Here is a 23400-nt window from a genome sequence, read left to right on the forward strand (position 1 = left end):
ATGGCAATGCTGAGTACAAATACCGGATTAGTCCCACAACCGATAATTTTATCGTACCATAAACCAGTGTTACATAGTAAAGCAAAGTGAAAACCTTAATCCACCTCACCTTATGGGTGATAAGCAGCAGCACAGGGACTATATATGGCAAGTGAGGTGATACATAACACAACCCTAAGAACAAACGCCACAACTCTAAGAGCCAATAACCCAACATTGTGACCAGCGACTACTAAACTAATACAATACAACAAATAACAAATTCGTTTTAACACGCTCTGGTCAGATCTGTTGTTATCTCAACCCTTCACGCCCCACGTTGGGCGCCAAAAAGGCTGTCGTGGTTTAACCCCAGTCAGCAACTAAGCACCACGCAGCCGCTTCCCCCTTCCCCTTCCCAGTGGGGTGAGGAGGAGGAAAGAAAAAAAAGTAAAACTCGTGGGTTGAGATAAGAATAGTTTAATAACTAAAGTAAAATATAATACTAACAATAGTAATAATGAAATATAATAATAATAATAGTGGTAATGAAAAGGAATATAACAAAAAAGGAGGGGGGGGGAAGAAAAAACCAGTGATGCACAATGCAATTGCTCACCACCCACTGACCAATGCCCAGTTAGTTCCCGAGCCGCGATCCATGCCCCCCGGCCAACTCCCCCCTGTTTATATACTGGGCATGACGTTCCATGGTATGGAATACCCCTTTGACTAGTTCAGGTCAGCTGCCCCGGCTGTGCTCCCTCCCAGCTTCTTGCACACCTGCTTGCTGGCAGAGCATGGGAAACTGAAAAGTCCTTGGCTTAGATAAGCGCTACTTAGCAACAACTAAAACATCAGCGTGTTATCAACATTATTCTCACACTAAATCCAAAACCCAGCACTGTACCAGCTACTAGGAAGAGAGTTAACTCTGTCCCAGCCAAAACCAGGACACTGAGCTTCAGTGACATTTAGGTGAGCAAGACTGAGTTTGGTTTTCATCTTGTGTTAGAAGGTAGAGTGCAAGATAAGAAAATTGCTCAATCATTGTCAAGATATCAGGAGTCAGTCTCTCTTAACACTTTTCTGTGAATTAATACAATGGCATGTACTTTACATATAGCCTCAAAGTTAAATTACAAGAATAAAAAAATGGAGTAGATCTGTATTCTCAGTTGGAGAGAAGTTTTTTAGTGGAGCATTTAGAATGCCTCATAATATTATGGGGAGCTCCTCACTCAAAGGCGAATCTCATTTTTGAGACATTTAAATAATTGTTCTATTTACATCTATACAAACAAATCGGTGACATTAAGGCAGAAAACATCTTGTGTGCGACTTGAATGGATATGTAAGATAGCATTGTTCTCTCTGGATTCCTGACTTATCCTTTCCGTCAATGAGTGTGATAGGAACATACTTGTAGAAGTCAATGATCTCTTTCACAGAATTAAATTTCTGGGGGAAAAAGAAAAATTGTAATTAGTGACTGAGAATGAAATTGCTAGATGGTTTTATCTATAACATTAAAAGACTTGCAAATGACAGTATGAGAAATAGGTAATATTTTGCATAGAATTATGATTAGAATAGATGGAAGCAATCATAAAAGGAAAAGCATCAGATTTTAATCTTCTTATTTCCTTTGTGTGTGTCTGTCTTGTGTAGGAGAAAGCAGCTGGCTGCTTAGGGCAAAAGGGGAACATGTCTGAGCCCTAAGAATGCAGTATCACCTGTAAAAGTTTACGATGCCAGATGTGATGATAGATTTTGAAAAGATGAAGCAACTATAAATCATTGCTAACGTTACCCTGTCAAAAGTTACACTTCATTAGCAGTACATGATACTTTACACCCCAGGTTTCTTTGTACCTTTTTAAATGTACATTTTATTTTCCCATTCAGTTTATTGAGAAAGTTGCTATAAAATCCCATTAAAGAATGAAACAAGAAGGGTCTCAGCAGGGTTTTTAGTCTTGTTCTCTAGTGTTTAAAACAATTACATCCTCCAGGCCTGTTCCTAAAGTGATAAAGGTGTGGTTCAAGATTTCTGAACTGATCAAACAGCAACGGAAAACTATCCAAGGTATTTATCCTCATCTGTCCTGGTGGGAGTCTCTTAATCCTGCCATTCCAACGGTTAGCAGTCCTTCAGTTTAAGTAGTTCTCTTCCTTGTGTGTAACTTCTAAGCTGTCATCACACCACTAAGCTGTCATCACACCACCATTTCTCCTCTTGAGCTATTCTTTGGACTCACTGGTATTAAATCCCTAGAAATGCACACAGTAATGCAAGCTTACTGTGACATTAATACTTATCCTGTATCTATATTATATCACATTTACTGTAAGCATGGGCATTCATTGTATGTGTGATGGTATCTCATGGTAGTCTCTGTCATCTCCACCTGAGCCACTCCACACCTAGTTTATAACAAGAGAATCTGATTAAATCTGTGATTTGGTGAAACTATTCCTGTAGTATTTTAAGATGAAAATTATTTGATCTCAAAACCAGTGTGCTAATTTTTTCAAGTTTTGTTTTGATAATTTTTACTTGTATGCATTTGTTCCACTTTGCTGTTTTGTCTTTGCTGTATGTTCAAGGTCACTGTTGCTACTAGAAATCTAGGCAAAACTGTGGTTTGTATTTCATGCCATACCAAAGTAATCCTAACTTTTTTTATTCTAAACTTACTCTTTATCAGTACCAGTTCTTTTCCTGTTTTCTGATGTTTTTTGTTGGTTGGAAAGTTAAGAAGTCTTACTGTAATTGTTCATCTGCTTTGGAAATTTAACTTGGCTTCACTTGGCTAATGCCACATTATTCATCACTGTACCTATAAGCTGTAGCTCTTTGGTAATGAGGGAAAAATGTCTCAAATGTTACTTAGATCTTTTTTCCTATTTTATTTCATCCTGTACTCTTATTTGAGTTAGTGAGATTTAAAATATTAAGCTCTGAGTCTCTTCATGGCTGCTAGAACATGAAGTTGACTTAGACATCATAGTGATGAGCAGCGATGGTCCAGAATTTTATGTCTTCGTCTCTTTTAATAGAACCCCACACTTTGTTAGGTGTAAAGACACCTAAAGACATAAAGATGAAGAAAATTCAATACTTCAGATTTGTTCATGTCCCTTCACTGTCTGAAGAGACTCAAACCGATTTCTGCTTTCATAGGAATGTCCTATCTGCTGGTCTCCAGACTGTTCTGGGAGATAGGAATAGGGTCTCAAGGATTGCTCGTGGAAGGCGTAGTTTTGAATTGCATTGGGGTGGTGGTAGGACTCTGGACTACGTCGCACATCCTGAATGAGAACAGTTCATCCTTGAACTGTCATTTAAGCTGTGGACAAGATGTTTACCTTGTAAACATCTCTCTCTGTTGAAAGTATTAGCATCCCCTGACAGGTCTTCACTGGGCCCATTTTCTTGGTGGTAACTTTTGACATAATGCTGTCAGTGGAAGGCATTGTGGAAGTGCTCCCTCATCTACTCTGATGAGTCAGGCCAGTTTAATGGCTGTTGAAGGTAGATGGAGCTAATGCATTTGACTCACGTTGAAATTAACTGAGTTGAAATGATGTGACTTGTATGACCGATGGTTTGAAAATGAAAGTTAGCTGCAAATGGTGATAGGGCATGGTGAGGATGGAGAAAACATCTGTGGCCAGAACAGCGAGATCCAGAGATACATGTTAGGCCCTGCTCTAAGCTTCTGTGTAAAACAGGCACCGGAGCCTACTTCTGCCTTTGATTTTTAGTTACTGCATTGTGAGTTGAGCCTGATGCTGCAGACATGCTAAAAACATGTGTTTTGTGTGTAGCAGATCTAGTTTTGCAAAGGAGATAAGAAAAATATTTAAATTTTGTGTCATGATCAGCTTTAAATGTGAGCAAGGTTTTGATTTCTTTATCTTCAAAAGAACTATGTACATGAAAAGAAGCAGCATTACAGGTATCTCTGGATCTTTAATATTGAAAACTGACTGGAGTAGAGGAAGGCAACAGCCAAATAAAGGGTGCTCAGGACAGCAGTTTTGAGTGTAAATGCCTAAATTCTATATGTGTCCCATTTGGGATCTGGTCTTTATAGTTTTATGTGATTTAGCCTTTAGTGAGCTCAGTATAATATATTAAATATGTATGTAGGTGTGAACATCTGTGGCTAAATTGCTATAGCTAAATAGCCAGCTTTAGCTGTGGCTAAAAGATATAGCTCCACTAACAGAGTTGGTGGTTTTTTTTTTTTTCCTCTACTTGTATTCATTATATTCCAGCTTGATACTAATTTAGCTGCATGGGACTTCAGTTACTTCTAACATAAAGAAAAGTCTGATGATCAACACTTCCCCCCCTTATGGCCTTATAGGGCTACATGAGAACTAATTATGGAAGCACTCATGAAAGTTGAATTAAATACATTTAAAAAAAAATTGTTAATCGAAAATGTTCTTTGATGATACAAAGTGTTAACAACTCATAAACTGTATATGAAAAATCAAAAGTTGCAATAGGATAGGGAAAACTTTGAATAATTATATTTATGTGTAAGGAAAAACATGTTTTTAATGGATGAAAATAGACTAGTCCAAAAGTGAAAACACACTGCAAAAAATCTGTAAGAGTGAACCTTTGAATAAAATCACCAACTGGGGAGAAATGTAATAGGTCTGCACCTGTTTGTTGTTGTTTAGGTTTGTTTCCCTTTGGCAGTTGAAGAGGGAATATTAAGCTAATCTAGATAAAGCAGCTGCTCTGTCTGCATTGCATACTGCAAAATGTGGTGTAACAAAGGGTTTCCCTGTGGAGGGACAATGCAGAGTGCTCTGGAAAGCATCTTAACAGGCATTGGAAAATTATAGGCAGCAATTTTGCTCTAATTCACAGCCTTACAAATTGTTTTCACCCTCCTGAGATAAGAACCTTAAGCGAGCTGCAGAAGTTGAGGTGACAGTTTTCAAGAAAGAGCATTTTTGGGGAATCCTTTGAGACTGCCTGAGATGGAAGTAGCTCTTCTGAGCGAGGCTGGTGCCACTGATTGTTCATTATTGCACATGTGCTTTGTGCCCAGTTAATTCTATTTTCACATCTGCTGCTGAGAATAATGCATAGAAGTAGGAAGCTGTCATCTCTGTGGCTCCCTGGTACTACACATAGCTGACTAGCAAAACAATTCTGAAATTTTTCTGTTGTAGTTGATCTACGGGAGGATTTCTGAGTTAAAAAGAAACAATACTCAAAAAAGAAGGCATAAGGTAACATGTCATGATTACAGATTTGGTCTGCTAGAGCCAAGTCTTAGATATACTGTTGGTTGTTAACCAGATGCTTGAAATCCTTATTCTGGAATTGTAACTTTCCAATTTGACTGTTGGCAGTCCAGACCCACTGTTTAAGATACGTACTTTCTGTGCAGAAGTTGGAACAAACAACAAAGTCATATATTTTGGTATTTCCTGAGGTGGGAGGGATTGTGTTCTCCTTCCTTTTAGTTCAGTAAAAATTGTTCACTTACTGTTCAAGTAATTTTCTAGTTGCCTTAATTGTTAAATCTGTTAAAATGATGAAAATTTAGTGTTATGTCTTTATTCTGTAGTGTACCATACACATACTACATTATCCTGTAGTGTACCATATTTCAGTTCCACTCAATTTTTTCAGTCAGTCATTGTTTCTAATCTGAGCGGTTTTTTTGTCAGGACCATTACAGGAAGACTAAACAGTCTAAGAACCATGGAAAACTAAACTTGCTTTCTCCTAAATCATACTAAAACTCCAGGAAATTGTCTGGGAGGTTCAGTTCAGAAATGCAGCCAATGTTTTACACAAGACTGATGGTTCACTACAGCAATGCCAGGATGATGGTACCTGCAGTACAGTTCTCGATTTGTCCTACCCTTTTGCTTCCCAAACTGTTTCAGTGTGCTTGAACAATGAAGGATTTTTTTTTCCCTCATTATTAAACCAATGTTCCTGAAGAACAACTTGCCAGTAAACCTTCCCCCTCATCTCTGAAAGCTCATGAATCCTATCTCATGTTTTCTAATAAGAATCCAAATGTAAATCTTAGACCTGCCAAATTTCTTAAGTTAGCTTGGATCAGTTTTGATTTCAGTTTTTTTTTTAAGTCTATCTATAGAAAAGATAAGTTTTGAAAGTATTGACATGCATGAAAAGGACATAATTGAAGATTCAGCTACAGAGGCTTTGCTGCTTCACCTTAGTTGGATTTCTGTCTGTCACTTACATAGCTAATAACCCTCCTAGTAGGTTGTTGCTTTGCTTTTTTGCTGTAGAGCTGAGCATTCTTTAAGTTTCTTTTAATTTTTTTGTGAGTATCACATCTTTATAGAGATGACTGTTTCAGTTTTAGTGGTTTTTTTTTTCTTGTGTGAAAGACATGTGGATACAGTATTTGTTATTTAACCATATAGGTAGAATAAGAATTAGACTCTTATGAATATAATTGAATTTAATTATGTAAAAAAGCATTGCTAATCTAAAAAGATTTTGTAATTGAAGTTTACCATATCTGAAAGACTGATTGGTGAGGACCCACATGATTTAATTGCTTCTGAATATCCATGACAACTTTTGTCCTATTTCCTCTTTTTTTTTTTTTTAAAATATATTAATTCCCCTTTTGCTGTATGAGAGACAGATAAGAGACATTATGCAGCAATACCAGCAACAGGCCATGCTGTCAGATATGTGGAGTTGTATATATTTTAAAATATCTGCTTATATTATAAAAAATATGCTAAAATAATATGTATACCTAGAAAGGGAGGACTTTTCTTTCCCCTTTACTTTGCAGGTGTTACTTAGAGTAGGTAGAAGTATTTTAAGTACTGAGGAAATTTTCACATTGATTTAAATCTGAATTTGAGCATGGTATGTAAAATTCAGTTTTAAATTACTAGCTTGAAGTTGCTTGAAACTGAAACATACTTGAGAGTATTGTACAAGAAACTTTAATGAAACGGCAAGTTTGTTATGTGGGAGAGTTTGTAACTAGTATTAAGAACTTGTGAAGTGCGACATAAAAGCAATAGGCTATAACATCAGATGGGATTTTACTTACATCATCTCCTCTGAGCCCTGTTCCCAGCGCGTATTGTTGGCTCTCTTCCAGAAAACGTACTTTAATGTTGTATACTCTTCTTCCGTAATAGACAACCAAAACATATGGTTCAGCATTTGATTTCTTTGAACAATCTCGAACCAAGAATGTCTCATCCTGTATGACACAGATTTAAATTATGGAGTGTATGGTTAGTTCACAACAAAACTTGTAAGCCATCATGGACAGTTTACAGATGTTTTCTCCAAGAGTTTACACCCCAGGTTGCGAGATAAATTGTACTTACAGTGTTTTCCTGTAACAATGCCTTCTCTGCTTCATGGCGATCATATTCTCCAATGTACCATTCATATTTGTTTAAATCCTTAATTTTAAGATAGCATAATCAGTGTATAGAAATTAACCACAGCTGGCAGAAGCAAAAGCCAGTGAAAACAGATTATATCTAATCTGCATTTAAAGCAAGTTTAGCACAGTTTATAAAAATAATTGCAATGCATCTATATCGAGAAGTCCTGTTAGGAAATCTGAATCAAATTAGACATTTAAATTCTTATCCATGGTTTCAAGAGCTCATATTGGACTATTTTCAAGGGTGCTGAATACTCACAGCTTTCAGACCGTTCAACTTCTTAGGGGAATGCTTTCAGTAAACAGCAGTTCTTATGGGGGGGGTGGGGTGTGCCCTATAGTGATAATCCTGTTTTCTAAAAACCTGTCTCTTTATGAAGTGAAGCATTCTTTACCTTTTCAGTGGGTTGAGTATGAGATTTCATCTCCTGTTTTACAAGTGAATGTTTTGATTTATTTTTGCATGCTGTGCATGGTGTAGGAGATGGTGACCTCTTCACTGACAAATTCTCTACATTTAACGTGGACCCTGTAAAAGTAAATTCAGAAGGAAAAAAGTTGTGTTTTTTAAACTTAGGTTATAGTTTCATTTTACCCTATCAGTTTTACTTAGTAAGTCTGAGAATAGCATTTACAGTTTAGAAGTACAGTATTGTGATACTAACCTTTAAAATTTAGAGCTGTCAGTTATGAGTGGTCTTGTGCTAATGCAGCACCAGTGATTTCAGATTCATGCCCCAAGAGATTTAACACATTAGTTTCCTGATGTTTTTTAATTGACATCACTCTGCCAGGTTCTTGCCCACATAGCAAACTATTAAACTATTAATAAAATGGCAAATACTGAATAAAATAATAAATATGGGACAAGTGTAACAGTTCATTCTGTTCTACTTTCACCTTTTCAGCCCCTTTTATTTGTGTTGGATCAGAGCTGCTGTTATGTTGGATCATATTAAAGCCCCTTATTATCCCATTGCCAGCTAGCATTGTTTCTCCCAAGCTGTTGAAACCTTCAAGGATTCAGAGGTTCAGCCATGCTGATGAATTTCAGTCTGCTCTGCGACTTGTCTCGATTAACAAATTTGGGACCAAGAAGTGAGGTTGCTTTTGCATTAAGAAAAAGATGAAGGTGGCGGTCCCCGGCTGTGTGTTCCTGCTCCATACTGCGCTGCTGAGAAGGCACCCAACCGAGGGAGCTTACATACCTGAAAACCCTCCTCCCAAAGCAAATGTGATTCACCGTCTGTAGATTGAGGGCTGCCATTTACCAGCCGGACCCAGCTCGCCACGTCACTGGGGAGCTGTGTGAGCGCAGGGGATGGGGCAGGAACACGAAGCGTGGGGTAATGTGGGAGGCTTGGGCTGAGTCCGATTAGGATACAGCAGAAACAGCCTGAGAAAAGCAAGGGCTTGCTTTCAATGCATAGGTCAAATGCAGTTTGCGGGTACCTGACATGGTGTCGTGGTTTAACCCCAGCCAGCAACTTAAGCACAATGCAGCACTCTATCCCAGCCGAAACCAGGACACATGGGGAAAAAAATCGTTAACTGAAGATAAAAACTGTCATATCCTGCTCTACAACAGAAAGCATTTTTGTTTGTTTCATGCAATACTGGTGGGAGAAATGACCTAGTGTCTATTGTAAGAGTAAATGAGAAAAATATGATTATCAATGGCTTCCATCTTTTCCTTCTGGTTACTGTCACAAGAGACAGTACTGTTTGCCAAAGTGGTATTTCATTATGTTTTATCTATTGTTCATGCTTTATCAGTTTATTATTTTTCTGCCCATACATAGCATATGACAGAATATTAAAGAAATTTTACTTGGAAGACATTCATTTACAGAAGAATAATAGTTTTCACTGTGTTTCACTGTTTCATGCATACATGTACCATGTTCTGGTTTATAACAGCATTACATCTGTTTTTAAGACAGTAAACAATGTCCACTGATCTCAGTAGACGAACAGCCATGATCTTCAGCAGGCGATCAGTCTGTTCAGAAATGAAATCACTGTTCAAAGGGTCTGGGACCAGACATCTACATTTCATTTCTGCAGTCAGTGTGAGTTGTCAAAATGCAAGTATGTCACCATTCAGCTTATCAGATCCTGATTTTGGCATTTGTGTTCACATTGCATTTTTGGTGGCTATCACCAGAAACTTTATTTTTAAAAAGAGACTCCACAGCTAGGACCATGTGTGCTTTGTGACTGGTGCTGTGTGTGTTCTGTAGAATTTTTTTCTATTATGTCTTAAGCTGTGGGACAAGAAGTGGAAAATTCTCTCGCAATGCTCATGTACTGAGTCTGGCTGAGATGGAGTTAACAACAGCTTGTTGAGAAATTGAAGAAGAATGTTTTAGATTTTTGCACAGAAAATCATTTGTTTTCAACAATAAAAGCTAAAACTACCAGAGAGAGAAATACAGAATCATAGAATCATTTAGGTTGGAGAAGACCTTTAATCATCGAGTCCAACTGTAAACCTAATACTTATGTACTTACATAGGATTAAAAAAAGGGTATTTGTATAAACTTAATAAAACTAATATTTCTTTTTAAAATATTTTTTAATCCAAACATGGACTTTAAAGGCAAGTAGGGTAGCAGGGGGAAAGGCTACTTGTTTGTTCTCTCCCTGTTGTTTCAGGAGGGCAAGGAATTTAGAGAGGGAAAAGGAGATTGTGCTGCCCCAGAGAGCCTGAATGACCAAGAGCAGTGGTAGGGATTGTAGGAAGTGTCTGAAGTGGAGATGGATACGGGGCACCTAGGAAAAAGACTGAGAGGCTCCTGAGAACAGCAGCAAACAGACCTAGATCAGCTTTGTGGATTATGTGAAGAAAGATTTTTAGTAGGTATCCAGAGGAGAGTATGTGGAATTGCACCCCCAGCACAAGAAGTATGTTAATAACCCGAAGTGGCTCAGTGGAGGGCCACCACCAGAATCAGGGAGCTGGAGCCTGTGAAACAAAGCTGGAGGAGGAGGTGGGCTTGTCTAGCCTGGCCATGACCGAAGTTAAGGTGAATCCTACTTTGTCTGAACAAATAATACAGTCCATATGTTCTTCCTGGTGGTATTTGCTTTTACCATAAATTCACATTATGCAACTCATAGGTTCTTGGCACAGCTTAGGGGTTTGGTTTTTTGGATAAAAAAGGGCATTCGCAGAGGCAGTTAAGGGAGAATATAAAAGTATAGTAAGTGTAGTCAAGGACAGTAGGAAGTTACCAGCATGGATGATTCCTATAGCCCCTCAGTCCCCAAAGCCTCTGGGTCTCCCAAGGCATGAACTCTCTTTTTGAGGAATGGAGAAACAGCATGAGCTAACTTGGCTGGTGCACTTTAATGACATTCAAAAAGCCAAAAAGACCAAGATCACGTTATTTGTATGTATTCCATCTAAGGCACAGATACACCTCTTTACCAATCCATTTATGAAAGACAAATGTATCGGTTTCCTTCATAGCATCTTTTATCTTTAGTATGCAGTTCTGCAAAAAGAAATCATATTTACACAACAGAATGATAAGTGTTTTCTTTTGCTTACACAATTCTTATCATGAAGTTTGGCTAATAAAGGGATTTTGCTTTTCAAAAGTCTGTAAGTACATGCTGGGGTGTTTTTTTATCTCTTTTGGGTTTATGGAAATACTTTTTAAAGCAGGTGTAAGTATATTGAAAGGTAGGGATGAGCCACGTAGCAATTTTGGGTTAAATACTATTGAGACCATATTTTTCTAAAAGAAATTAGGTGGAGGGGTTGGTGGATAACAGATCCAGTACGATATGACAGCAAAAAGCTAACACAACTTCTAATATTGTTTTTAGAGAGACTGTGCATATGAATCTAGTGAAACTACTCCTGTGTGTTGGATTCAGTTTTGGCAATCTTAAATCCAGGGAAAATGAGCAGAGGGACATTGCCATGGTCCCTGGGCAAGCCATACCACAGGCTGTTTCTTGGCAGGGCACCCCACCAATGTTAATGTTGGCTTCCAGTATGTTCCCTTAGGTAAAACCACAGAGTCCAGGGGAAGCCCTATTTCCAACCATAATTATTTCACAGACCTGCCTGATAATGGCACCTACAAGACCTTCCCTCTAGGAAACTGAGATAAATCTAAAGCAATTTCTTCAAAGATCAGTTTATTTGTTTACACAAAGGTATTAAACCCATAGTAGCTGCTCTATAATGTCCTGAACATCTGCAGCTTCCATTTAGCCCAGCTAATTGCATCTCTGCCTAGAAAAGCAGAGACGGTTGTGCTCACAGCATGCTCTTTCTCTGTGGGCATCTCTTTGTATGCGCAAGCAATTTGCCTTCTCTTCCTTTCCCCATTGTCCTTCAGTAGCTTGTCCAAATCCCCATGCTCTTCTGGGTGTGGGGTCTGCAATGGTTTAACACTTGCATTCTAGGTTGGGTATTTCTTAGCTTGAACCAGGCATGGGGTATAGCCGAGCAAGTAACTCTCTGCTTGTATCTTCACTACTACTGACTGTGCCATTGTTTTACTTGTTTTCTGCTTGCTTTCTTTAACAATCCCTTTGCACTAACTCTGCGCATTCAAAATCCTCAGTGCAGACATACACACATAGAAACACGGATCTGTTTCTGATTCTTATTTATCCACGCCTGGTTTAGTTTTCAAAGCAATCTCTGGTTCTTACCTGAGCTGCAAAAGTTTTTAGAGCTCTGCGTACATTGAAGGCTAGGAAAAAGCAATGAGTAAAAGTAACGTCAGAAAAAACACTTCTGTTAGTGGCAGTATTTAAGTAAGAGTCAAATTAGAGAGCAATGCATAGCTGTGCTTCCCCAAAATACCCCTTCTTCTACTGATTGCAGCTTTGGGCCTTCCTAGGTTTTGGGTGGTAATTTTGTATTTAGCATCTTTTGACAGATCTCTCTTCCATTAATTTCACCAGCCACTTTTTGAAGTTATATAAATTTTTACTCTCCACAAGAGTATTTGGCAAGAGTTTCACATTTTAACTGCATGTGTAGTGAAGCACAATTTGCTTTTGTTCATTTTGAGCCTGTTCCCTGGTAATTTCACCTGATGTTCCCAGTCCTTCTACAGGAAGACCCAGGGAGCAGTTGTTCCCTGCCTTTTCTGATGTTCTAGACCACTGCTGAGTACCCAGCTGGTATTTTGTTGTGCTACTAATTAGAACAGTTACACTGGGAAGAGCACCGACCAAATAACTTCACATAACAGAGCCACTGGTACCACACAAGAAGAAACAAAATACTAGGGGTCACAAATACTGTCACATTTATTCCAGACAATAATTTTATCTTGGAGAAATGCCATCATTGTAAACAAGGCTAGATGAGAGATTCAGTATTTGTCTAGGAAAGATGTTAAATCATTCATATACTTTCTATACTTTATCCTATGCTTTTGGTTTTTGTTGAGTACTTTAGGAGGATATAGATTTAAAAGCACATTTAGAAAAGAAAGATTTATGTAGGTTAGAAAAGAAAAATAGGAGCAACTGTGGCAGTTTTCTATGGAAGAATAATTGGTCTTTGAAAGGCCAAGTATGTATTCTTTGTATATAAAAATTGAAAATAAGGGGGAGAGGAAATGCTGAGGCTGGAGATGGCAGAGCTTCTTTATACAGTGTATTTAACACCCTATCACGGAAAGTATGGCAAAACTGTAATACAGTAGTATGCTATTAAAGATAAAAATTGAATGTGCAATTACAATAGCTTGAAAGCAATTCCCAAAGATGGTTCTTGTCATGCATCAAGGCAAAACATAATATATCACTACATGGCATCAGAAAGTGATATCATCTTGCTTTTATTGCGTAGTGAAGTATCATTTTCTAGGGCAGAATGTTTAGTCCTTGAAGCATCCAGTAAAAACTAATGAAATTCTTATATTCCTACCTGGCTTCAGAATGATACTTTGGTTTATACTGTTGTGCTTGAAAAGATATTTCAGATTTCTTCCTCAAATCTGTAACTATTAATAAAAAGAATAAGAATTTACTATTTCCTCTTATGTGTAACTTTGACAGTATCTAGCAAATACTGTGAAATAAATTAACTTAACTAAATTTATATATGAGGGGGAGGCAGTTCAATAGAAAAACCTAATAGGCTGCAATCAGTCTGGCTTAAATGCGTCAGCTAATGATTTCAGTGGGAAACTTTTATACTAGTACTGAATGTTACGTGGTGAACATTACAGGTTTTGCTGATGCCAAATATGGCTTAACATAATGGTAAATAATGTAGAATGCTGTACTAGAAGTATATGGAGGGTTCATAAATCCTTTTTATAGGACAGGATAGATAGGCATTGAATGTATTAATGCAGTGAATACTATTTCTAGCTGAAAATCAGGAAACTGTGCCTTAATCCGCAAGAGGAAATGCCAGAGGAAATTGTAAACTCATTAACACAAAGGTGTAAACAGCGTAAAAATCACATAGCCTGTATCTATCTTCAAAGTATTCCAAAGTAACATTTTTTTTCATGGACCCTCATGCACACATACACAGCGAGTGGCTTAAGCTGGTTTTTCAAAGCTGTATGTACATCTAAAGAATTGACATGTTTTAAAAAAGTTATTTAAAAAAAACAAACCTGCTTTCTGTAGCTTTAGAAACCTAAAGCTTTTAAAAAACTTTCTTTCAAAATTCTCACCCTCAAATTATGTGAGAGGAGCAAGATGGAGAGGATGATGTTCTCTGTGCAGATCAGATTAATCCAGTCTTTTCTCTTCAGGATATCCTTCCCTCAGATTTTTAGGTTCCAGCACTTTTATTTTCCCTTAAGACTTTGATTTGCTTAGAACAAATGTGATACCCTGGTTCCCCAAATAGCTGTAGTTAATGCCAAGTTAAATTCCTTTTTTCCGCTACATCTTCCACAACTGTTGACGTCACTTCAAATCTCTCTGTTGTCAGCAGATGTATACCTGGGGGATGTCGCTTAATCATTTAAATATAGAGCCAGACAGCCTGATGCTACATAACAGGATAGATGTCAGGTTCCTATACTGATTACTTCAGCTGGAATTTTAATGACAGAATATTTTGTTCTTGGAATATGAAGGAAAGACAACAAACTAATATCATATTATTAAATACTAACCTTGTTCTCTTCCAGGTGCCTATATAAAATGATAACAGACAGTAAATATTTTTCTTTTGATTACCAACTTGAAGTTACCCCAACAGACCCAACTATCTTTTAATTTTAAAACAATTTATAGACATTCAATCATTAGTACCTAATCACTTTGCCAAAAAGTCAGGCTGAATGCTGATCTCAGTCCACTGGCAACGGGGGTTGAATTTTTAGGGGTATAAGTGAACATATGGTTTACTGCAATGATCACCATTTCATGATGACTATTGCGCATCAGTTTAACTTACAGTATGGTTTTCCTTCATTGATCTTGTATTAAATCAAGAGATTGATTTTGATTGACTGGAGATACACTATCCAAAGATTAAAATCAGTCATTTCTTTTCAGGCTCCTTAACTGACAGTACAATTATTTTTACTGTCATGGCAGATACTTCATTCAAAATTACTGTGTGGAGAGTCTTAATACAGCATATTATATTACAAAGAAGTGAATGACAGACAGGTGTCTAAAGACCAGAGTTTGACTCATAAACTTTCACTGTATTTCTGTATTATTTTGATTCACATGGGAATAGTAATTATTTTATTTGTTAATTTGATACACACAAGACTATAATACATAAATATTAAAGAGAATAATGTTTTACTCTTTGTAGATGTTGCACTTTGAGTCTTCCTTAAAAGTTACTTCCCCAATAATGTTTACCCATTACTTAGAAATTCATAGTCTCATTCAGGTCAGAAGGGACCTAGGCAGGTCTCTAGTCCAAGCTCCTGCTTAAAGCACGGTGAACTGTGAGATGAGACCTAGGCTCAGAGATTTGACCAGCTGAGTCTTGCAAACCTCCAGAACAGAGATTTCACAGCCTCTCTGTGCAACCTGTTGCAACACTCTCATAAATACCTTCATAATTAATTTATCTTCCTTATTTCTGGTTGAAACCTCGCTTGTTTCAAGATCATTGCCTCTTGTACTTCCACTGTGCACTCTGTAAAGTGCCATGCTCTGCCTTCTTGATAATCATCTCTTAGGCACTGGCAGGCTGCTATTGGGTTCCCCCAGAGCCATCCTCCCTCCAGGCTAAGGGAGCCCAGCCCCATCAGCCTCATTTCACAGGGCAGGTGCTGTGCGCCCTGACTGTACTGGTGACCCTCTGTCCTCGTTTCAGCTGGGACAGGGTTAATTTTCTTCTTAGTAGCTGGTACAGTGCTGGGTTTTGGATTTAGTGTGAGAATAATGTTGATAACACACTGATGTTTTAGTTGTTGCTAAGTAGCGCTTATCTTAAGCCAAGGACTTTTCAGTTCCCCATGCTCTGCCAGCAAGCAGGTGTGCAAGAAGCTGGGAGGGAGCACAGCCAGGACAGATGACCCCAGCTAGTCAAAGGGTATTCCATACCATGGAATGTCATGCCCAGTATATAAACAGGGGGGAGTTGGCCAGGAGGGGGCAGATCGCTGCTTGGGCATCGGTCAGCAAGTGGTGAGCAATTGCATTGTGCATCACTTGTCTTTTCTTGGGTTTTATTTCTCCCTGGGTTATATTCCTTTTCATTACAATTATTATTATTTTTAATTATCATTGTTAGTATTATATTTTATTTTACTTTAGTTATTAAACTGCTCTTATCTCAACCCACAAGTTTTACTTTTTTTCCTAATTCTCCTCCCCATCCCACTGGGAGAGGGGAGGAGTGAGGGAGTGGCTGCGTGGTGCTTAGCTGCTGGCTGGGTTAAACCACGACACCCTCTGCTGACCCACTCCTCTCTGTCAACTGCAGCCTTGTGCAGTACTCCAGGTGTTGTCTAATGAGTGATGAATAAAACAGAATAGTCCCTTCCCTTGATCTCTTGGCTATGCTTCTGTTGATACAGCTCAATATGCTGTTGGCCTTTATGGCCACCAAGGGCACACCAGTGGCTCATGTTCAGCCTATGGTCCCCAGGTCCTTTTGAGCGGAGTTGCTGCCAAGAGGGTTAGTCCATCCTGGGGCAGGATTTTGCATTTGTCCTTTCCCATTTCAGGAGGCTCCTCTTGACCCTTTCCTACAGCCTGTCTGGGTTCCAGTGAAGGGCAGTCCTGCTCTCAAACCTATTGACCTGCCCTTTGGTGTCCGAAACCCTGAGAAGAGCACACTCTGTCTCCTCCTCCAGGTCACACTGAAACTATTTATGTCTTCATATCTGTATGAATGGGAAGTGATCCAAATTAAATTTTATCTTTTCCATGTCATGAGATATACAATATTTCTCCTTAAGATGTAGCCAAACTAAGAGCCTGTTAGGAGCTGCAGTATTTGTGCAGCTGTACAGTGCCCAGCCAGAAATATTAATTACAGATGTAAGATATTTATTGTTCTTGGGGGTGTTTTCATATTTGGTTTGTAATGAGTCAGTATCTAGGACAAGACAAAGCTTTTTGTGGTAAAATATTATCTTTCTTGCCAATATTTCTTTTTTTTAGCATTAAATGTTAATTACAATATTGCAATCAAATCATGTTTTGTAATGATCTTTCAAACTGGAAGAGTTCCTAACCATGGGAGGAGTGAGGTTTGGGACAGCCTCCCAGTCAGAACTGTGGAGAAGAAAAACTCAAAGGATTTGAAAGTTAGAGCTAGACCAGTCTATAGATTTGTGCTATAGCCTGCTGTGGTAGGAAATGGCTGGTCTTAAGCAGTATAGAGATTCCTTTCTTTCCTCTGTTCCCTTGCAATGAGATTAAAAAACAATACAATAGAAACGTATTAGTGCAGTAAATAGAACATTCAGTAAGAAACACAAAATGCCATAAATTATCACCTATCTCTGAATTTTACAAACATCCTTTAACACTCTGCATTATTGTAGGAACTGTATCTCTTAATACATCTTATAGGAAACCACTTGTCACAACTAAACCCCTTTATTGCTAAACCCATTTCCTCTGCTTTACTTCATTGGCCTGAGTAGAAAGTGAAGGAACTTGTTAAAAACTTTTTTACAGAAACTGGAATCTGAAAAAAAAAAAAATCACTTGCCTTTCCCAGTCTCTGCGTAAAAGTTACTGCTGTCTGCTTTATATATGCCTATAGGTGCATTCCTAGCATCGCCTCTCTCAGCTTCTGCCCCCTGGACACAGCCAGCTGGTGCAGGGGTCGCCGGCAGCGAGGCTGCAGGTGGCCGTGCTGGGAGGAGAAGTGGTCAGCTCGGAGGTGCGGGGAGGGAGGGAAGAGCCCTTTTAGCCTCTGTCAGACAGGGCAACTCAGCGCCGCTGCTTCAGCACTGTCAGCGTTGAGAGCACGCACGTCTCAGCAGTGCCTGGAGCCTAGAGCTGCCCTTGGTGGAGCTTTGCAGACCGGCTGTGAGGAAGGTGGATTGTGAGCTGGAGGATGGGGCTAGTGGGAGGTGAAGTGGAGGACATACTGGGCCTTACAGGGCTGCCCCTGGCTCAGGAGGTTTGAGGACATAGCGGAGTGTGAGCTTGGGCAGGTAAGCTGTGCTGTGCGGGGCTGTGCTGGGCTCAGAGGGCGGCAAGGACCATGCATCGCTGTGGCTGTGGTCCCCACCTTGCTGGGGAGGGCAGTGAGGGGCTCAGCTGGGGGAAGCCATAGGACCACGCAGGCGCCTGAGCAGCAGTGTGGTGGCCCCCTCAGTTGCTGCCGGAGCTATTTTGCAGGCAAAGCTGCCATTTGTCTGAGGTGACACATTTTGCAGGGCTTGTGAGAGGCCCTAGGGAAGGAGGGGGGGGAGGAGAGGGAGAAGGGAGCTCGGGGATAATAGGTGAGGTTCATTCTGGATATAAAATTTGTCAATTTTTATTTCTCTTATTGAAAAGGGTCATCTTGTTTTTGAGGTAGCCTTGTATTTACATCACAGTAATACTATTACACTCCTCTGTTGACCTTATAATTTCAGTTTTCTGCTTGTAAAAATCTATGTGGAATCTCTATTTCTCTGAAAGAGAGTGTCTCTCCTGCTGCTCACCGTTCATAGGCATCCACAGCATCTGGCAGTTATGAGATACGCTTTTATGTGGATACTTGGGAAGGTAGCTTTGCACTGTATGTATGTTTTTATTCCTGCAAGCAACTTCAAGAACTTGCCTGCCATTCAGAAAGTAGCGGTATTGAAAATGCTACACACATTAAGGATAGATACATTTATGACCCAAAGCTAATATGATTCTTACAGTATTTTTACCTAATGGGCTAAAATACTGTTACAAGAGAGGCTGTGCAGCCATGGAATGTGTATGGTTTTTATGGTCCTAATATATACAAAGATGATTACTTACTTTGTTTAGTTCCTTAACAGATAGATGTCTGGAAAAGAAAGAATTATATACAAAACATTTCATTATCATAAAATAAAAATCACTTTAAGTACTTAAATACTTTGATTACATCATCACTGAAAATTAACAGCCCTTGGCAAGGGAAGGATTTTATTACTGCTATAGAAATTCAGAGGCTGGTTATTTTTTTACATAAATTATTTGCAGGAGTAGGTTATGGACTTCCATAAAAAAGAACAGCATCCACTGAATTCATTATGGTAAATGAGAAAAGTCTTTGTTAAGGATTTATTCTGGGAGGAGAGGAGAAAAGACATGAATGATTATCAGCTTTCTTCAACACTTTTCATCTCATGCCAAGAAGTCTTATTACGAACTTTAAAGTCAGCTATAAATGGAGGTAGGTTCCTTGAAGACTGAAGAGTTTCAAAAATGAAACATTCGCAGAGGCAGAATGGAAAGTGTAGAGAAAAGGAGGTGCAAACCAGGAAAAGAGGAATGGAGAATGCTCCTCATGGTCTTGATTCAAGTAGGTGTTTAGGTATTTTTCTGCCTTCTCCTGATATGCCTGATCAACAGGAATATCTTCCTTTCCTAAGAAGGTTCGTCAGAAAATATTCTCTCCCCAGAAAGGGACAATGTACTGAGTCTGACATCTTTTGTTACATGTCCTGGGTATGATGAACACTCATGCTTTTTAACAGCATGTGTCATAACAAAAGAGATAGAGGACCAGATTTTGGAAGTTATTTAGCAACATAAGGTGTGGATAAGCATCTAGTAGTTTTTTGAGGGCTCCAGGATTTAGTCCCTGCTTAGCTTGCTTCCTGGACTGAGAAAATACGAGTGAGTTATTTTGCTAAATCAGTCAGAGAGAATGCAAAAGGAAGACACGGTATAGAAAACGCTGGGAGCTATTTTTCAACCCTTGTTCAGCGAGAAGGGGTCTTGTCCTTGCGCCTGTGCTGAAAACATCAGCATGGAGGGTTAAAGAGGAAAGAAATTTGGGAATGATCTGTTAGGGGAAAGTTTCAGGAAGGCTAGGAGAAAGGAGAGGAACTGTTTTGGGTTTGGATAGTTGCTTTTGTGTTAGCTTCTACAATTTGTTAACTTGGTCTCCAAGGTTGTTATTTGACGTGTGAAAGCCTATTTTCAGGCCATTGGGTGCACGGTAAAGTTAAGCGGTAATAAAGGTGTGCTTGCAGGGCTGGCCTCCACCATGAGGGGACATGCCACTCGCATGGCCCGCTTACCACAGGCATCACACCAAAGCTTCTAAGATATATTCCAGGATCCTGCACATGCCTATTTTTCTTTTTTTATGAGGCTATTTATAGAGTGTATAAATAATGATGTGTTTAATTTTATAAGTCTTCCAAATCTTGTTGGAAAACAGGACTTGCACTCCTAAATCACATCTGCGGTGTGACAGCTTTGCTTACAGTCTAGCAGATAATGGCTGTAGCGCCGTACTCCTCCACACTGCAGCTCATACGTATGTTTTCTCCTTACAAAGCTGTGACTGGACTGAAGATGGGTGAGAAATATTTTGAGTGAAGTGCTTGTGTGGGAAATTCGTGAAGTGCCTTTCCCAGATCATGTGTGGTCTTAGTCTGTGCCACTCCTCTCTTACTCATGTGATTAAAAAACCTAGTAGAACAAAAAAAACCCCAACAAACCATTAGAAATATTTTGGTATCTATAACTGCAATGAGAAGTGGAGTTTGGTGGTTATGATTTTTGCTGCTGCCTTTTACTTCTAGAATAAGAAATGACATGTATTTGTATTACAGAATTTGGCTTTATAATAGGACCTTTCAAATCCAAGTGCTCTGCATACTGATGTCTGCTGGCAAACATGGCTTGTAACAGTTCTCACAGAGTTTTCAATGTATGTGCTGCCCTACCGAGGGAGGGGATCAGTCATGGGATTTGGAACTTTGCAGCTATAGGTCAGGTCACGCATCTGAATATGAAACTACTTCATATTAATAAAATGTCTTAACAACCAACAGCTTTTGGAACCTCATCCATGAAAGAATTTAAGCACCATTCAGGAAAAAAAACAACACATACTTAGAGCTTGCTCCTTAAGTATATACTTAACTTTAAGCAGAAGATTATTTAATTGATTTGTAAGCTTTTTTTTTCCCCCATGGGATTTGTAGTGACCTTTGTAAAATGAAGCAAAATTCCATCCTGATGAACTGAAATTGAAACCATTTAAGGAAGGATGGACAGGATTGACACAGCTCAGTTGTGCCCAAACTTCTGGCTGCAATAGGTTTTCGTCAAGAGGCATTTGAGCATTATACCCTGTGGCCCCTGGATGTGTGTCATTCCTCTTCCCAGCATGTGTCCACCATCATCCTCTTTTATGAATGTGCATTCTGGTCACACAGCAAGAGCACATATGCATCTGGTTACATGGCAGTGAGCAGCGTACATACACGCTCATGAGACTAGATACGTGTGTTGTGCGAAAAAAGCAACTAGACTCATAACCTGACATATGCATATGCTTGGTCATACAGCTGAACACAAGCGGTTTGTGCTTCAGGACTCAGTGCTCATCCACACTGCTATGTCAGGATGCTGAATGAACATGGGTGTCGTATGAGGGAGGAGGGCAAGAGGGAAAGGGCAGGAAGTGACTCGTAGTCTGGATTCATTGGTCTCATGGCTGGAGCAAGACTTCTGGCTACAGATTAGTCATTTCTAGCTGTCTTAGTTCTTTCTACTTAGAAGTGGTTGCAAAACCTCTAAATGTTAGTAAGAAAAAGTAGGACAAACCTTAAACAAAGTGTTCATGAAAGTTCTGCCTACTTTTCTACTCCTTTACTTCTTTACCATTATTTTGGCAGTTTTTTCTTAAAAAAATGCTAGTGTCACATTACGCTAAATACCACTTTTCTCAATTATTCACAGCTGTCTAAAGAATAACTTTTTTTCTTAAGTAAAAGCAGCGGTGCGATGGAGGTAAAGTCTTGTGGTTTGACCGGGGAGAGTGTTCTGGTTCTCAGGCAATGAGGATGAGGAATGCACCCGTACCTTATGACTTTTGCTGATATTGGAAAGGTGTGAGCTTGGCTGAGCGTTTTCCTCGTGTGAAAGAACTGGCTGCTTATCTGCGGCTCTGGAGGAAGTGGCTGATACTGCTTTGGCAGTGTCTTCAGAGGCCTAGAGAAGTCAAAGGAGAATTTGAAGAACTATTAGGGAATAAAGGAGGTGCAGGGACTGTGTTGTAAGTGCAAGCTCAAGAAGTAAAACACTGGAATATTCCGAGAGCATTTCAATGTATTTGTGCTGAGCTTAGCTCAGGTCCAGGAGCTTCTTGGGGCCCTTCAATAGCAATAGTAATTTTGGATAATATTCTACATTTGCAAGACATTACTGTGCTGTGTTACATGCCACTGAACACCTCTTTCGTGCGCTTCACCAGTATGTGCCAAGTACAGCTCTCCAGTGTTGATATTTCTGGGTGGATATGGCTGCGTATAAGGCCCAGCCAGGGAACACACTGCATTTCAGACACACAGGAAAAAATGCTCTTCATCCCAGAAAACTCACAGCTAACACGTGCCCAGTGTGTTCTGGCAGATGTGGGCACGCTCTGCCCATGCTCTGAGACCAGCCAGTCACAGCCCAGCTCCAACTGGAAGCTGTAGCATGGAGATCTTGGGTGAGTAAAACTGGAGGTGCATCCATGCTGCACTGCAGACCTGCCCTTCAGCGGTGGGCTCCTGGGGAGGGAGCCTTCTGCGTTGGCATGGTACAGACCAAAATTAAGTCAGGTGAGAGAATTAAGAACCATTCTGGCCACCATAATACAAACGGAAACAAATAGTGAAATTTTGTAGAATAATGGAATGAGAATGTTCTTATTTCTGCGCTTTTACAGTTTTGGATTTGTGAAGCTACACTGTCCTTTTATGCTCTTATTACATATTTTAAGTTAAGGAATAATCTGAATATGTCTGTAATGCTAATCATATTTTAAACTTCTTTATAGCTTTTATGGCAGTCAGTGTAGGCACAGAGGAATAAGCTTGTCAGTCCTGGATGACCTTTTGGAAGCATGTCTTAATTGTAGCAGTTATTGTTTGGGGTTGAAAAGATCAAGAAGCGATTAATTTTTTGTTTGTGGGCATATCATAGAAAAATATATTCGTGGAATAGAGCTTGGTCCATCTTCTGTGGGAGTAAGTGGCAATATTCCAGTTGATTTCTATGGACATGATTTAGATTTGTAGCAAAAAAAATTGGCAGAAAGATTTAAGAGGCAATGAAGTCAATACTATCATGGTGAACGGAGCCTAAGACACCAAAGCAAATTGATGGAAGATTTTTTTCCCAACAATTTATGTCTGGGTTGAACCAGATTCAAGATTTCTAGGCTTTTCACTTGGTTGTAAGCTCAGCCAAGTTGATTTTGAAGATGCAGGCCTGAGCTCCTGCTATGAACACTTACAGCTCATGTTTTGTTCTCCCTAATTTCATATCAGAACCTAAAAAAGTCCAGATCCAGGTAGTAAAAGGATGCTGGCTCACTTCCAGTCATCTTGTTACCATGAGCAG

At 39.3% G+C, this 23400-nt stretch overlaps 1 protein-coding gene across 1 annotated transcript in view; it reads right to left on the reverse strand.

Annotated features, from left to right (window-relative positions):
• Positions 1–1279: 1279 nt before the first annotated feature.
• Positions 1280–23400, reverse strand: part of CLNK (cytokine dependent hematopoietic cell linker) — a 35657-nt gene continuing 13536 nt past the window's right edge. Inside the window, exons 9-17 of the mRNA XM_050895995.1 lie at positions 21874–22002; positions 18823–18850; positions 14547–14565; positions 13334–13409; positions 12103–12143; positions 7820–7953; positions 7360–7437; positions 7074–7229; positions 1280–1440 (exon numbers count right to left, since the gene is read on the reverse strand). Coding sequence (XP_050751952.1) covers positions 1294–1440; positions 7074–7229; positions 7360–7437; positions 7820–7953; positions 12103–12143; positions 13334–13409; positions 14547–14565; positions 18823–18850; positions 21874–22002 — 808 coding nt within the window. The 3' untranslated portion in view covers positions 1280–1293. The remainder of the gene's footprint in view (positions 1441–7073; positions 7230–7359; positions 7438–7819; positions 7954–12102; positions 12144–13333; positions 13410–14546; positions 14566–18822; positions 18851–21873; positions 22003–23400) is intronic.

This window comes from Gymnogyps californianus, chromosome 4 (assembly GCF_018139145.2).
Source record: "Gymnogyps californianus isolate 813 chromosome 4, ASM1813914v2, whole genome shotgun sequence".
NCBI lineage: Eukaryota > Metazoa > Chordata > Aves > Accipitriformes > Cathartidae > Gymnogyps > Gymnogyps californianus.